The sequence below is a fragment of the Diceros bicornis genome, chromosome 8, assembly GCF_020826845.1.
Source record: "Diceros bicornis minor isolate mBicDic1 chromosome 8, mDicBic1.mat.cur, whole genome shotgun sequence".
NCBI lineage: Eukaryota > Metazoa > Chordata > Mammalia > Perissodactyla > Rhinocerotidae > Diceros > Diceros bicornis.
Window position 1 is genome coordinate 19,145,771 of NC_080747.1, and position 17,533 is coordinate 19,163,303.

Here is a 17,533-nt window from a genome sequence, read left to right on the forward strand (position 1 = left end):
AACAGTATTACACTTTCACCTACAAATCTTAAAGAAGCTCCATCAAATCAGCAGTTCACATTATTGAAAATGTCTGTCACATAGGTACAAATTTAGAATCATCACATTATATTACATGGCTATTCTAGGTCATCTATAGATCAGATCTTAGACTACAGTGATTGAAGTTCTCATTACAGCCATCAAAAAAGGACACATAATCATTACCTACTGTAAGCTCACGTCTAAAGGCATGAAAAGGTTTCCTTTTTTCAACTGACCCAACCGTCACACCCCAATAGTGCAAAGTTCCCTCTCTGCTGCTTTGAATGTTGACAGCCCAACCGTTGCTCTTGGAGTCGTTTAGCAAAAATTGATTTTGTTGCACTGGAAGAATTATTCTGCTACATCTCTTTAAAAAAAAACCCTCACATTTCTAAAGCACCGGTTCGGTTACCAAAATTGTAGATGTGGTACTTACCACAGCATGAAGGCAATGACCTGCGGTCATCTAAAAGTCCTACAGATCTATGCTGAAATTTGCTTTCAGTGATGATGGGGTGCATGTGTTTATTTGAAATATTCTCTCCAAAAAAATTAAAAAGAAAAATAAAAGGAACACAGTTTACATTTTGATGGTCTACCCACAGTGTCTGCATAAAATACAAAAGCTCTATTCTGATGGTTTAGTGATTCTCTCTTTGCACTAATTTTAGATGCAATTTGAAGTCCATGGAGGAAAACTATCTTCATGGTAACAATATTTGTCAGGCCAGAGGGGGGGATAAATTAATCCTCAACGTGAAATCTGCAGTGTTGTCTTTTGATAAGTAAAAAAAGAAACCAAGTATTTTACTCATGTCAACAATCCAGGGCATAAAGGAGAATGTATTTAAAATTGGATCACAAAAATTTAAAGGCAAAATAGAGAACGCATCTGGTCCTTGAACACATAATATGATTTACTAAATATCGATTTCTTAAAAATAATTTATTGCTCTTAATAGTCTTTTTTTATTATTATTCTACAACAGAAGATACTCAAAATTCAGAAAGAAAGACTGTAAACTTTAGTTTGGCGTTCACACAGTTAAAATACCTGCATTTAACCTACAGAACAACAAGAATTAGGCGGATTAAAGATGTGTTACTGTCGTAACGCAGAATCTGTGAACAAGTTCTTTTATTTCATAGTATTTTTATTGCTTTCTATCTACTTAGAAATAAGAAGCCGAAAAATCAAGCAAGCATCCGACAGGACAGACAGTGGATTCACTCAGAACACAATATGCTGGTGATAAATGAATGCAGCTATCAAAATTAGCTGCATTGGCCTGGGGGTGACATCCGTTTTAGAAGATCGTGTTGGGAGAGAGAAAGGAAAAGAATGATTGAGTAGTAGGTATATCATGTCTTCCAGAAAAGTCATGTCGGCCAAACTGTAATCGAATCTCAATTTAGAAACTTGAATACACACTCCAAACTTTCCTGACTTCCATTGCAGGGGCTCCACACTCAGATGAAATCCTGATGCTCAAATGGAGGTTTTGCTGAAGTTTTTATTGAATTTAGCAGAAGCAATGTCATCAAGAACAACATCATGGTCACATCAGAGGCCATGCTAGTGCAAGTAGAAACACTGCTTCTGCAAAAGCTGAATTTCCCAAATGAAACACTTAAACTCCAACCTGACAATTGCCATGCATCCTAGGTAGAAAATTTCCACTGGCTTTATTATTTTCATCATCTCATAATTTATAATAAATAGGCTATCTGCAACTGATAAATATGTCTCTTTAGTAAACAAAGGAATGAAATCTCAGTATTTATACAGGATGCATAACTGTAAAAAATACAGATAAATACCATCATCATACTCTGCCAAGGGAAAGAGATACTGGCTTCAAAGATAGTCTTCAGACACACATTAATTATTGTAAAAATCATACTGTAATTATTACCTCAGCATTTTGTATCAAATTAAAATCACAAAAATTAAAACAAAACAGCATTTTAAAAAGATTTTTGACCTCTAGTTTCAAAACTACTGTTGATAGAGAAAATAAAAACATTTCTTAATGGTTACCCATTGAGAGACTTTACATAAAATCATGATATCTTCTAGAAAAATTTTAGATGAGAAAATTTCATTCCCCTAACAAATCCAGTGTATAAAACTTCAAAGAAAAACAAGCAACAAGAAAATGTGGAAAAATATCGCAGAAGTGGTTAATACCTTTAGGGGCTAGGATATTTCTTGACAAGATGCTTAGATCGAAGCTCACCTAAGAAGGGATGGATGTGCGTAAAGCATCATTTTGTTGTTGTTGCACTCAAAGGACACACACACTGTCTTTTTTTTTTTTTTTACAATCAAATATATATAAGCAGTAAGTTCAGCTTCTAAATATGTTAGTGTACAATAATTGTTTCACCTCATAATTACATTTGAATATTCTTGATTAAGAAAAATTTAGCAGTTTTGAAAAGAAGGCTGCATTTACAGTGCATAGCTGTAACAAAAAAAGAACATTGTTGTATAGTATGTACACAAAATAAAAATACTCCATTTAACATCTGTAAATACTTAACTACATCAGAGAATGTAGCAATTACACTATCTGAACACACCCCAGAGAGTTCTACCAGACTCTCATTAGTAATGTAACACCGTGCCCGCTCCTCAGAAAGAACCACTGAATACGCTGCACGCTTGACCATGGACAAGGCTTTTGAAATTTGCAGTGGAAGATCAACATGTTGGACATTTACATGGGTGTCAAGATAGAGGATGAACTACAGAAACTTCAAAATGTTAGGAAAGTTTAGCATTCCAGTGTCTGCAGTATCCTCTCCCACCCAGATTCCATGGCAAAAGGAAAAAAAGAAAAAAAAAAAAAAAACAGAGAGAGAGAAAGGATATTAGTTCTAGAGAACCTGGGTTTCTTCGGGATTGTCATATCATCATTATGTTATGAGAGAAAGCTTGCTTCAAGTTGATTTTGCACTTTCTTAAAAAACAGAGTACGGAGACTGATGCTCAGACATCAGCGGCTGTCGTTTTAGGGTGGTTTGTGGTTGGTTGGTTAGTTTTCTTTCCTTTTGAATTTATGCTTTTTTTTTTTCCTTTTGAATAGAATATGAACATTTTGAAGTTCTAGGTTTTAAGTGTGTCTTCGTGGAACCGCTGCCATTTAAGGTGGTTTGCTCTTGCACACTCTGGTCAGGTGCCCCCAGTTCCCACCTGTACATACACACTTCCCCCAAATCAGGCACACACACACACACACACACACACATATACACACACACACACTCCATCACCAAGAGACTCCAGAGAAAGCAAAGCTGACACCCATGAATAAACATGTGCTTACTGGATATCCGTTCTGTCTCTTGCCTCTTCAGCAGAGCAGCTGTGTTCATGTAAACCATTGTTGTTGTTGTTCTTGTTGTATTGTTGTTGTTTTGTTTTGTTTTTGTACAGACAGTGTAAAGTAGGAGAGATTCCTAAGTATGACTTGCAATAGTCTGTTAGGGAAGGACGCGCTGTCCCACGAGGTATTCACTGTCCCTCTGTCATCATCAGCCAGGGAACATGTTACCTGCGCAAGCTTCTCTGAGCTTCTTTCAGTAAACTATCAAAATCCAGAGAGTCATACTTGCTCTTGGTGGAAGCAGGGTCAAAATCATCTGAATTTGAATCTGAAAGAAACCCAAGCCAGGTTAGATGCACCCTTGGCCGATGGTCATTAACTCAATCATCCAATTCAAGATTACTTGATTCAATAGCAACTTATTCAATCAATACAATTTTAAAGTAAGCCCCCTACTCCCTTCCTGGTGTGTTAAATGACTTACATGAGGTTCCTCAACAGCTTAGATGGATAGATAAGAGTAGAAGCTGGAACTAGTTTTCCTATTCAATGGGATTAATTTCATTGAGCAGAAAATCCAGTTGACAGGGAGACAGAATCATTAGAACTTCACCCACTTCCCACCTGCTCCTCCGTTTTGAGGCAGAGGGACATATGATCCAGGCATCTACTCCATACGTTGGGGTACCCCAGCAACAGTGGTGCCAAATCTCCCCAAATTATAAGGTTTACAGAAATGCTTTAGGGCAAATTCAGCCTCTTTACTCATTAATAAGAGAGGAAAAATATGCAGGTATAAATTAAGCCATGGTCTTTCTTGGATCCTTAAACTAGCCCAAGTCAGCTCTTGTGCCAAGTTCCACAAGCTACTTCAGATAGCCCTTAACAAAATCGATGTGTTCCACCAATGTTGGACGTAAAGTGAGATTCTGTTAAGTGTGTCTGATTTTTCTCCATTGACATGTATATAAAAAAGTCAGATCTCTCTGCTGGTCTTCCAAGTGAGAAAGGATATCTTGGAAATAGAAAACCTCTTGTAAATACATTCATTCTTTCGAAAACACTTACTTGAAGGGAAAATAAGACCTTTCTGGGAAACATTAGCATATCCTACTAAAATACAAACATCTCCGTGGTTTACCCAGAAACGCTCAAAGCGACAGAAGACTGCAATACGAGATAATATGGAGGTATAATCACTGACCTCACAAGTTGTTCTGCTGAAAAGGTTGCAACGCCTCAAGGCCTCCAGAACCAGGCTGATTTTTCCCACCTAGCTTCAATCTACTTTAACCATCTTAGATTTAAAGACAAGGAAATTCCTTCACTTATTGTTTTCTGTCATTCTCACCATCCTTGTCTTTACTGCTTTTCTTTCAGCAAGTTTTTCCAGGTAAGAACAACAACAATAACAATTACAGTCAGCCTCAGACATAAAAGCAAGGACAAAATTGACCAATCTTTCCTCACTAAAATCTTAAATGGTCAATCTTAAATTACACTGGCTTCCACCCTTCTCTTCATAGTCTGAGGAATAGTTTGCTTGTATTGCTAAGGCCTCACAAGCAGCTGTTGTTCCAATCAAAATCTTTTTTGTAGAAACAAACAAACAAACAAAAAAGTCCTGCTCATCGCTAGAGATGAGCCTGAAAGCAGCATTCCACTTGCACCGTAGATGAAGAGGCAAGAGTTTCCTAATGACCGGAGTCTGTGTGACATTAAGGTCAGCAACGAAGTATCAAGAACATACATACATACATATCTTTCCTCAGAGGAAATTTGGAGAATATTCAAAATGTCTTAACTTTGGATTATTCTACAGGAAAGCCAAAATTTCAGTGTTTCTGTATTTTCATTAGTAAATACTAAAAATATTTTGAAACAATGGTTCTCAAGAGTTTCTTCACTATGAAATATGATGGCTGGTGTCTACATATATACCTATTTATACGGACATACTATGTCACACAGCGGGCATCCACAAAATATTTTTTGCTGCCTGAAGATAGAATGTGGTTACATGCAATTCCTGAGGCAACAACAGCCACTCCATCCCTTTTCTCTACTAAAGGAAGAATATTGCAACACAAGTAAGATGTAATAAAATTTTTATAGGAATAACTCGAAAGCCACCCTAATTCTTTCAAAAAATAAATTGTTATAAATAATGATATTGTATTAATAGAAATAAATCACCTTACAACTGTATTCCTAGAACCTAGAAAACTGTTGGCACAAAGTAGGTACTCAAATTAATATTTGTTGAATGAATGTATTAATCTTGAACACCAGCATATTATAAAAACCGTGGTTAAAAATATTTGTGTTGGGATCTGGGAATGATTTACCAAAGAATGGCAAGGGTATATGAAAAGTTATGTCTATATTCTAGATGCTGATAACACATTTCTTTGAGTCAACAAAGAATTTGTGATGAATATGTTATTTATTTTATTTTTCTTATATGTTTAAGTGTAAGTTCTACACCATAACGAATTCTTGATCAAAATTACTATATACTTAATACTGACCCATCCTTCTGTTCTAATCCTACAGTTCTAATTTAGTTTTTATCTTTCCTCTTTAAGAATTTTCATCGAGGTTTTTCAGAAAAATCTATTTGTTTATAAGACGCTAAATAGAAAGAGATGCAGATTACGGATTCACAGAAACCAGACTTAAATCTTGTAACCTTGATTGTCATTTTAAATTCTGAGTCTCATTTACAAAACTGGCTCATAAATAGTAAATGGAATCATTATGTTTTGCACTAATAGTAATGTAGTAACCATTAAGTGGCCTCAACAGTAGAAAAATAGGATGTGTGAGCTAACTTAATTTGGGTAAGCAAATAAAAACAGAAAAAAAAATTGGTTAAATTTATCTAAAATGATGTCACTTTACTTTTGGTAAAATTAATCTATATCACATCATTTTCACTTTACTCTTGACACACATGTAAGCTCCCAATCCCTTTAAGAGTCCAGTATATGCTTATGTTCACCATATCCAGTGGCCATGCCCTGAAACATTTAACTTGAACTCTTCAGGGGTTCAAGACCTGACAAAGACAAGACACATATGAATGTTGTTCAGTTCCAAAGCTGGCCCCTGCTGTTGATTCTTTCATTTTAAAATAACTTGTGATTTCTAACTTCCTTTCGTTACCATCACTTTTAATTATAATCGTTGTTAGTGTTGTTGAGTCAATTCCATCTCCTAGGGCCCCTGTGGCCAGCAGAGCGGAACCCTGCTTGGTCTCTTTGCACCATCCTCTCACCTTCTGCTGCTGTATTAGCCAATGCTCCACTGCTATTTATAGGGTTTTTGTGGCCAATTTTTTCAGAAGGGGGTGGCCAGGTCCTTCTTCCTAGTCTGTCTTAGTCTGGAAGCTCTGCTGAAACCTGTGCATCATGGGTAACCCTGCTGGTATTGGAAATAACGGTGGCATAGCTCTTAGCATCAGAGCAAAACACAGCCACCACAGTATGACAACTGACAGACAGGTGGTGTGGTTTCCCGACCGGGAAATGAACCTGGACCGTGGCAGTCAGAGTTGGCTAATTATAATCATAGCTACTATTTACTGAGCACCTATTTTATGCCAGACACTGTGTTAAAAGCTTCACAAACATTTATTTAATCTTCACAACAACACTATAAGGTATTTTAAAAATGAAGAACCAGAAGCAGAGGGAGTTTAATTGTTTGCTCAAGGTCAGAAGTTTAGTCAGGTTTCAAAACCAGGTCTGCAAGATTCCAAAGTCAGAGCTCTTTGACTACACCATGCCTATATTCAGATCAACTACTCTTCATGAAATTGCAGGGCTTGAGGGAATTGGAAAAACCCATGCTACTACAATGCACATCAAACACACGTTTCTGAAAATACAGAGCTAGCTTAGCGATGGCAAAGTTTCTATTGCTGCTGGCTAGGCAGAGAGACAACGAGAGGGGAAGCATTCTTCTTAGAAATATTTCAAGGAGGCTTCAGTTCAATTTGGAAATACCATCCAGTCCTTCTTCTACCAGTGATGAATCGTGATCTAAAGGCCCCTCTAGGTAGCTTATTTTAAACTGTAGATGTTTTGAGAGACTAGAAACACCCTGGCCTTCATCACTGAAGAAAGTAAGTCAAATCAACTCAAGACTTCAATCTGTCTTGACTGTTTTTATCAGCCAACATTTGAACAAATGACATGCCACCCTTTATATTTTCATCCCTAGGCCTCTATCTCTCTAACAGTCAGCTGCCTCTCCCCTGCTTCATACTATCTATTTAGCCTGTGAAGTGAATTATAGCATATTTCCCCTGAACAATGCATGCTACCTATATCAATTACTCTAGGAAGACATCACTTCAGTGGAAGGAAAAAAAAAACCCCTGCATTTGGTATTAATTTCTTTCTTTCTACCAAGCCAAAGCAAGTACAGATAGATATATGATAATGCTTAGGAATAGATTTATATATTAATTTTACGATTATTATTATAAATTGATTTAAAATAATGTCATATGCATAAGACATTTGCCACTTTCCTTTCTTCATTCCTTCATCAAAGAACTTAAAAGGCTTACAACACACACATTAGATGAGGAGTGACATGCAAAGGAACAAAATTAAAACTGGAAAGGAAATTAAGATGTCCATTGCATCATTATTTATAATATCAAAAAACTTAAAATTGAATAAATGTTTAGCTACAATGGAATGATTAAATATAATGGCACTATTCACTGAACAGAATACTGTGTAAGCATTAAAATATGTTGATAAATTATTTTTAATCACAGTGGAAAATGAGCTTATACAATATTAATTGAGAAAAGTAGAATTTAAAAGTTTATACATATATAGCATGACCTCGACTATAAGAAATTAGACATTCAAAGACAAAATACCAGACTGCAAATCACATGGTAGGTAATAGTCATTATCTCCAGGTAATAGGACGATAGGTGATTTTACTATTTTTCCTAATACTTTTTTATGCTTTCCAAAGTTTACCTCTCAAGTCTGATCACAGGAAAAATGAATAAAAATTATGTATACTTCAGTTTCCTTATCTGTAAAATGAAGATGCTAACAATAATATTTACCTTTTAGGATTGTTCTAGTAATTACATGAGAAAATGCTGCGAAGCGTCTGGCACAGTGCCTAGTACATGGAAGCACTAAAAAAATAGATTTTTTTGTTCTTTTGTTTTAAAGAAAGTATAGTGTGATTTAGCATATGAAATTTTACTTTCTCTTCTCAAAGTGTTATTTGTAGAAAATAACATTTCTAAGAGTTTGTGAGATAAGGAAAAAGAATAACACTTTCGTATATTCTATTCAATAAAACAATGAGGATAATGCAATGGTTTGTTCAAAAGCATTCAGGGTAGGCACGGGAAGCAGATTGCAAACATATCCAAAGACATACACACACACACATATACAACACAAACACATGTAGATAAACACACAGCATACCATACACATACACACAACACATGCACACACAAAATACAACATACTATACACACACCCACACAAAATTTCAGCATCCAGGCAGATAGTACAAAGAAGTTACTTCTGCCCTTTGTTGCCAAAACCTAAGCCCCTTGCTTCTAAAACTGTCTCATACAATAAAAAAATAAAAAATACGATAAATCTCTATTCAAATATTCCCTCTAGTAAAATAAAGTGATGGTCCAATCCAATGTGCCTACGATTTACATTTGCTTCCATTTTCAGCTCTACATATAGATTCCTCATTCCACGTACAATAAAATCCATACCTAGGTCTGCATAGTTAGACTTGAAAAATTGCTTGCGTCCACAAAAGTACAGCTCGAAGTCAGTTTCATTCGACCTGCGCAAAGTGTATCCATTTTCAAGGGCAGCAAAAGCATCACAGGTGTAACGGTAGGTAATGAAACCATAGCTGTCTCTGCAATGGACAAAGAAGAGAAGCTCAAAGCTAGTGAGGAAGCCTTAGCATATATGACTGTAACCCTTTCCACTTTGGGAGACCTCGCTGGTGCCAACGTCTGAACCACTGAATCCATTTATCAGTGTGATTGTCCTGTCAAGCAGCTAAATACTTATTTCTGGGACAGGAAATCTCAACTAGAAAGATTAATAAATAGGGATGAAAGAAAATAAATAAGGTTCTGAACTCAACATGTCATCTGTCAAAGCATTCCCATCCTAGTAATCTTATGGCCATAATTTTTTACATATGTCAGCTTCTAAACAAGAAATAATCTTGAAGAGTCTCACCCATCATCCCGTAGATTTACTGTGCACTCTTCAATTTCACCAAAAACTTCAAAACGGTCCCTCAGTTCTGTCCGTGTTGTGTCAGGTCTGATTTTACCAACATAAATCACACGACGTTCTTCCTGGGGGGGAGGGGAAAAAGGAGAGACTTGCTAGTTCTGGAGACAGGAAGGAAGTGGAACCTCTAGAAACATCCATAAATGTACGATCATGCATAAGAATGCACAGAGCATGCCAATGAAAGTAAAATATATACTAAAACTGAATGAAAGACTACACTTGAACCAAGTTTTACTTTCCATTTCTTCAATATCACTCTCTTCTTCTCATGCACTTTTTTCTACATCTCACTTTCTTCTACTTTTTCTATCCATCCCTGTTCTTCTCTCACATGAACTTATATATGTGAGAAAAGAAATATGTGTAATGTGATCTTTTTATCACTGAATAGCTCAACAATATCTATTAAATATTTTAACACTTGTAACTTGATTGTTAATCTTCAAAATTGGTAAGAAACTGGCCTGGCTTGGAAAACTATTTAATTTCTCCTTAACTCAGAATTCTAATAACGAGATTGCAAATTTTGACATCCCTCAAAACAATGATTCTTAAATTTCAGTATAAATAAAAATTACCTGGGGTGCTTATTAAAAATGCAAATTATTGGGGTTTATCCCAGCTGTATTAAAAAATATTTGGAAGATAGGGTTCCATGATCTTCATTTTTAACAAGCACATCCCAGTGATTCTGATACAGGTGGTCCAAAGACAATAATTGGAAAACTACAGTTTGAAAGTGTAGGCTGTTTTAAACCATGGGTCTCTGAAGAATGAGAGCTGTAAAAGAGCCTATAAATTTCACTTTGCCAATGAATCTTATTTTAGGAACAGACTAGAAGGGTGTGGCCTAATTTTCACAAGGGGAGTCAATATCATCATGATCTGAAAGTCATAGGCAATTTATAACCTACAAAATATGGAAAGAATGTTTTACGCTTTGAGGATGGTTTCCTTTTTTAAACAACAGGAATGCATCCTTAGTGTAAGAAGCAATCCTCTATCTCTTGTTCCAAGAAGACAAGGCCAAAGATGAGGATGTCTCTCAAAACTGAGAAAAAGTTTTTCCAAAGTGTAAGGAGTTACTATAAAGAATGTGCTTAACAATGAGTCTATATGTCTACCAAGGACAAACAAGAATGAAATAAACTTAAGGTTGCAGAGATTTAAGTGAGATGGAAGCAAAGACTAGGAAACAGAGGACTAAGGTACAGATTTAGCTTGCTTAAGAGTTTTCTCTGGATGTACTGAGAGAATCCTGTTTTGGATGATATAGAAAGTAATCTAGGCTTAAGGCAAAGAGATGTCCTATGTTATTTACTGAATGTCTTTCCTTTTCATATGCCTAGTGTTTAGTAAAGGACCCAACAAAAAGTGGGCACTCAGTAAGCACTTGTGAAACATAACTGAACAATTCACAGACTCTCTAGTATATATTCTCCTATGTGATCCGATCATCCATGCCTCATCTTCTTTTACCATATGCAAAACTCATAGTTCTACTTTCATCAGGGAAGTTCCTCTGAGCTTCAGACTCATATAGCCAACTATCTGACATCTCAGGTTGGACGTCCCCTAGACACCTCAAACTAGACCAACATTACCAAACCATGCTCTCCAGTTCCACCCTCTCCCTAGCGAGTCTTTCTCCAATGTTCTTGTATCAGTGAAGTTAACAACACCTAACCAGTGATTCAGGACAAAAACCCGAGTGTCTTCCTTGATTCTTCCCCTCCACATACCCAATTACTCATGAAGTCCTGTTGATTTTTACCTCCTATATCTCTCTCCAGTCTGTCTGCTTTATTATATCTCCCCTGAGCCAAGCTGCCAGCATCTCTTTCTCGATTAGTATAACAGTTTCTTAACTTGGCTCCTGTGTCTATGTTTACCCCCCTCCAATCTACTCTTTCACTTCAATCAGAATAGTCTTTGCTAAGGGAACAGGAATCTGATCATGCCAATTACTGTCTAAAACCTTTCAATGGCGTCTTATAACTTTTGAGGGAAGATAGAAATCATTAACAGGATCTATCAGGCCTGGTATAGTCTGGACTGGTCTTCATCAAGGGCTTTATCTCCCACATCCCATTCTTTCCTTTACCCTATTTTCCAGCCATATTGAGCTTCTATCAGTCCCTAATATATACTGTGCTCCTTCCCTTCCCAAGGCCTTTGCACAAGCTGTTCCCTGCTACTTGGGACATCCTTCCTACACTGACTATTCCTCTCTTCCACTCCACCAACAAACACACACTGTCTAGAATTATATTGAACACAGCAATCATTTCCTTTGTGAGACTTGAGATGAGGTCTGGCTTCCTATTAGTTGCTCTTACAGTACACTCTATTTATCCTTTGTAGTTTTATGCTCAATTGTAATTAAATAATTAATAGTTTATTCATTGTTTAATGTCTATCTCCCCCTACAATGAAATCTTCATGAAAGCAGAGACCATCTCTCTCCTACTGACTACTATATTTTAAGGGTATCTAAAAGATAACAGAGTCTCAATATTTGTTGAAAAATCAATCAATCGTCAATCAATCATTTTTAACACTTACCCCATATCAAAAATGCCTAAGTGTGACCCTTACTCTCTGAGACTCTCTAAGACAATAGAGAATGAAAGCCAGATTTGGTGCTTTGTCATAGGAAAAACCTTGCCCGGGTAGCTCAGCTAAGTGAATTAACAAGGTTTCCATGATTTGCTTTTAGAGATTTCAGTGTAAGAAGTGTGGAGTAGCTACATGTTTGCAGGATTCTCACTCTTAAAAATCACGCAGAGAATCAGAGGTGGGGCTCCACTGAAACAGTTGCTAAAACACAATTCCTCTGACAACAGCTATTGAGCCCAAATAGCTGACCAGAAGAAGTACTGCAAACAGAGTGGGCTGCCTGATTCACTTCCATGTAGATTGTATGTCTCAATCGAAGGCTGTAATTGTGTTTTTCTGGAGCACCCAGCGCATCCTGGAGGTCAATACATATAAACGGACGGTGAAGCTCATCCTGGGGCAGTGTTGTACACTTGAGCAAGGGAATCATAACACCACATTCCATTCTATTTACGCAGTTGGCTCTAGCCAAACAGTCAAATGTGATGGGACTGTTATCTAAACTTCCTGGCGCCTGCTTGCATGGGTGTTATGGATTTTTTTTTCTTAATGAGCCTTTTTAGGAAGGTTACTATTGTAGAGAGCAAAAGGAGGGGGAAATGTAGAAGACAGAGAAAGAAATTGAACTATCACAAAGAAATTGCTCAACTACCATTATGGGAATACACACAGCCTACGTATTCAAGGAAATTCAAAGTTAAAGCTAAAATCGACCATATGCACGTCCATATGCAGACATATTGGGACAGTCTCTGAATTGCTTCTTTATACAAAGTTGTATGCAACAATGATCCCACAAAGAAGATAAACCAGAGGACCTTTTATAATGGATACTGATACATTCTGCAGTAAAAATGAGACACAACCTGGATGGAAGAAACAGAAATCCAAAGAGCTGATCCACAATCACTTAAACTACCTATTTATCTCCTTTTATGAAACACAGGAAGGGGACCACATCTTGCTACCTTACAAAGATCAGAGATTGAATATATGTTGAAATTCTCATTTGAAAAAATGATTAGAGTGCTTGGTTTTCCTAGTGCTAAAAATGAAACTAAAAGGCATCTAAAGGCCTAAAAAGCAAAGACAAAAATCTTTCCAAGATTGGTCAAAATGTCTAGCAAAGAACCGATTATTTTTAACATGGTACAGTTTTATTAGACAGATGAATAGATTCCATATCTTTAAAAAACCTTAACATTTGCAGCCAATTTTTCAAGACATTAATTTCTAAACAGGAGATGAAAGGAAAAGAAATCAAAATGCTTAATAATATTTCCAACTTCTTAAAGGCTTGGAGGAACTCTAAACCTTTGGAAAAAGCTCCTTGAAAAATGATTTTCAGACCAGTTTTCACTATTGAGGAGGATGGAACATTTATCAAATATCTTTTAGCTTCAATTTTCACAAAAGCTAGTTTGCTGATGGGGTGGATAATCAAATTGAAGACTTATGTTGCATTAACAGGTATAGTAAATCCTCATTATATCAAAACACAGGGGATAAATAAAGAAAAAAAAATCTGACTGAATTAATTGACTTTGCTTTATCAAAATCTTCATCAAAAAGATTTTTTTATGACTCCCAGGCAGCTGGGGAAAACATACAATGGTTGTTTCTCATCAGAAAATAAGCCACTCCTGGTAAAAGGGGTTTGGCTAAGAAAAAAAGGAAATTAGTAGGGAGATTAGCATTTATTGAACTCTAATATATGCCAAGTACTGTGCTTGGTGCTTGTTTGCGGGTTATCTCACTATAACGCTCTGCAATGCTAGGTAACAACAAGGAACCACCTGATATAATTTAGATTTTGGTTCTCAGAACTTTTATTCTATACTTCCAAGTCACAACAATGTAAAAATTCCTCCTCCTATGCCAAGGAAACTGCATGCCAACTTTGGCAATGAAAGATTTGTGTTCATTTCCAGATTAGCCACAACCTGACTTCTTCAAAAATCCCAAAGGTATTACAAATACTATAGATGAGATGAATGGATAAAACCCACATCATTTCTAGAGTGAATGGTATAGCTAGGCCCTTTATCTAAAAGATAAAGTGAGGGGGGGATGGTCAGGAAAAGGCACAAGGGACAGAAAGAAATGCCAAAACTTTGACAAGATGCCCAAAGAAAGTTTTCTCTCTCTTGTCCCTAAATTGATTACTCTCATTTCATTCAGCAGGCATTCCATAAGTGTCTACCAATGGGGGCACTCTCAGGGGAGAAACAAAACTGCAGTAGTCAGTTTTCCAAAGTTACCTCCATCCGACTACTACAGGAATATTCCTCCTTAGTGTCTAAGGTTGGCTAAATGTGAATAAATTCAGGTTAGTCTCCTTAAGAGCTAATACACAAGAGCTAAGATGTAAGTAAACACACTGAGAAGTCAGAAAACATGAAAACTATAGATTGAGAGTATGTATAACCACTTTTGATAAAACCGATCATTTCTAAATAGTGAGCTTGGACTCAAAACATAACAGATATTCACCCACATGAAATATGACTTGAAAAAGGCTTGAATAGAAAATGACTTTATTTTCTCCAAAAAGATTACTATGAGAAATCATACAACTCTTTTTTCACTTGGAAGAAGCTGATAATTATCAGTAATGATGCGCTGGTCCTGGGTGCTGGGCTGCACACTGACCAATGAAGAAGAGAAATGAAATGGCACGGTCACTGCCCAAGCACATCTGGTTTGGGTTTTAAGCGCTGAGCCATATCATAATGCCTAGATTTGCCCTTTAAATTAACATCCCATTATCATGTTTTCTGGCAGAAAACAGTGCAGATTGCAAATGGAGCTGGACTTAGAACTCCACAAGAAATTAGAGCAGTGACAGTTTAGACATTATGTACAAACTCTGGCTTGCAGAGTTCCAGTATAACTTGAGTTATTTCAAGCCCACGAGACTCAGAAAGGCAGAGAGGGTGAATTGGTTTTTGGAGAAAGAGTTTAGATGGAAATTGGTGGAAAGTAGCAACGGAAACAATGGCAATATTCAACCACAATATATGATTCTGTTTTAGTAATTACTAATTATTAGTCTTCTCTTGACTCTCTGACTTGGTGCACTCAAGTTGGTCTGGATAAAGTCTTTTAAGAGGCATAAGCAATGAAAAGTTTATAGACCTCCTAAACCATCTCCTTCTCATGGAACTCAAAATAAAAGCAATATACTAATTATCCCTAATTATAGGATTGATCTGAATTAATGGATAATCCAGCACTGCACCCAAGATATTCCAAATGTAATTTGCTACTTATTCATTACTTTAAGAGTATCTCCAAAATCTGAATGGAAATCACCTACTCGACCAACTTAGGCAGACTGTCCTAGTTCCTTAGCTGTTTCACGAATGACTTTTCAAGCAAATGTAGTCAAATGAGTCAAAATCATTGCATGTATCTCCATGCCGAAGTCCATAAAAATACCCTTTGCAAATGCATGATAGCACACGAAAGCAGATCATTCTGGGGAAGGAAATCAATCAGAAAATCTTCCTGTAGGTAAACTCATTGATAGTTCCACTATGCCTTCAAGATACAGCCTTCAAAATCTTTATCATGACTTACAGGACCCTTTAAGAATCTGGCTTTCACAGAGCCCTCCAGACTTATTTCTTGCCACTCCTCTGTCCAAGTGTTCAAGTTAAATGACTAGCAGTTTCCTCACTCTTTTCCAGAGACTTAGTATGAGCTATAGCCTCTGCCTAGAAGAGCAATGTTCAATAAAAATATAATGCAGCATATGTAATTTAAAATTTTCCAAGAGGCACATTTAAAAAAGTGAAAAGAAATAAGAACTTCAATTTTAATAATATGTTTTATTTAGCTCAACATATCCAAAATATTATCTTTTCAACTTGTCATTGATATGAAGAATATTATTGAGGTATTTTGTACTCTTTTTTTGTATTAGGTCTTCAAAATCCAATCACACTTATAGTGCATCTTAATTCAGGACTAGCTGAATTTGCTGTGTAGCTAATGGCTACCATATTGGACAGCACAGGTGTAGAAATCTTTGTCCTCCCTCCCTTTAGGTTTCAGATCAATCTCACTCTGTCCAAGGATAGCTTCCCTAATTCCCAGGTCTAGATGTCGGCTCATATGCACCACAGTGCCTTAGATGTACCTGCTACAATAGCACTTAACAGGCCCTATTGCCTATTTGTGCATCTTTATCTGCCAGTAGACTTGTAGCTCACTGGATATGGGGACCAGGTCTTACCTAATTTTTTTTTTTTTAATTTTAATTTTTATTTATTTATTTATTTTTTGTGAGGAAGATCAGCCCTGAGCTAACATCCATGTCAATCCTCCTCTTTTTGCTGAGGAAGACTGGCCCTGAGCTAACATCTATTGCCAATCCTCCTCCTTTTTTTCCCCTTTTCTCCCCAAAGCCGCAGTAGATAGTTGTATGCCATAGTTGCACATCCTGCTAGCTGCTGTATGTGGGATGCCACCTCAGCATGGCTGGATAAGCAGTGCGTTGGTCCAGGTGCACGCCTGGGATCCGAACCCGGGCCACCTGTAGCGGAGCGCCTGCACTTAACCGCTAAGCCACGGTGCCGGCCCCAGGTCTTACCTAATTTTAATCCAAAGCATCTAGCAAATGTTTGTCACATAAAGAGCTGTGAGTTTTCACTTATGTTAAGCATAAATAGCATATAATTGTCCAAGTGGGAACTGGTTTAACAGTAAGTCCCAAATCTTGATGTTAAGCACTTACCACCTATAGTCTATTGTTTTGGTAAAGTAAATAATCTCTATGTCTTAGTTTTTTTTTTTTTAATCTTCTTTTTGAAAACAAAAAGAAAAAAATCTCAAAGCCAAAATTCTCACAAATATCTAGTTAACTTACAATGATTTAATGTAAGCCAAGTCGACATTTGCACTATATAAGCCATTTTTCAAAGAGAGCTGATAAAGATTGTCTTAGTCAAAGCATGAACTAAGGAACTGGTCAACATTTGTGACACAAAGGAAAGGCAGGGTGGTATCTGCTTCCAGTCTGAGGCTAGTGAGCTCAAGAGTGCTTTTGGCATAGGCATCAACTGTAGAATGCAGACCAATTATACTATTTGATTTTTTGGGAAGAGCCAAACACCTCCCTCCCTCCACTCACTAGAGTGCATAAATGCACTCTAATTAAGTATCTGGCACTAAATTATTTTTGGAAGGAACAAAATAAGCACCTGTCATTTATCTGCATTTATC

General features: G+C 36.7%; 1 protein-coding gene across 1 annotated transcript in view; it reads right to left on the reverse strand.

Annotated features, from left to right (window-relative positions):
• Positions 1–2,014: 2,014 nt before the first annotated feature.
• PPARGC1A (PPARG coactivator 1 alpha) overlaps positions 2,015–17,533 on the reverse strand; it is a 94,070-nt gene continuing 78,551 nt past the window's right edge. The window contains exons 11-13 of the mRNA XM_058546819.1: positions 9,626–9,747; positions 9,142–9,293; positions 2,015–3,684 (exon numbers count right to left, since the gene is read on the reverse strand). Coding sequence (XP_058402802.1) covers positions 3,581–3,684; positions 9,142–9,293; positions 9,626–9,747 — 378 coding nt within the window. The 3' untranslated portion in view covers positions 2,015–3,580. The remainder of the gene's footprint in view (positions 3,685–9,141; positions 9,294–9,625; positions 9,748–17,533) is intronic.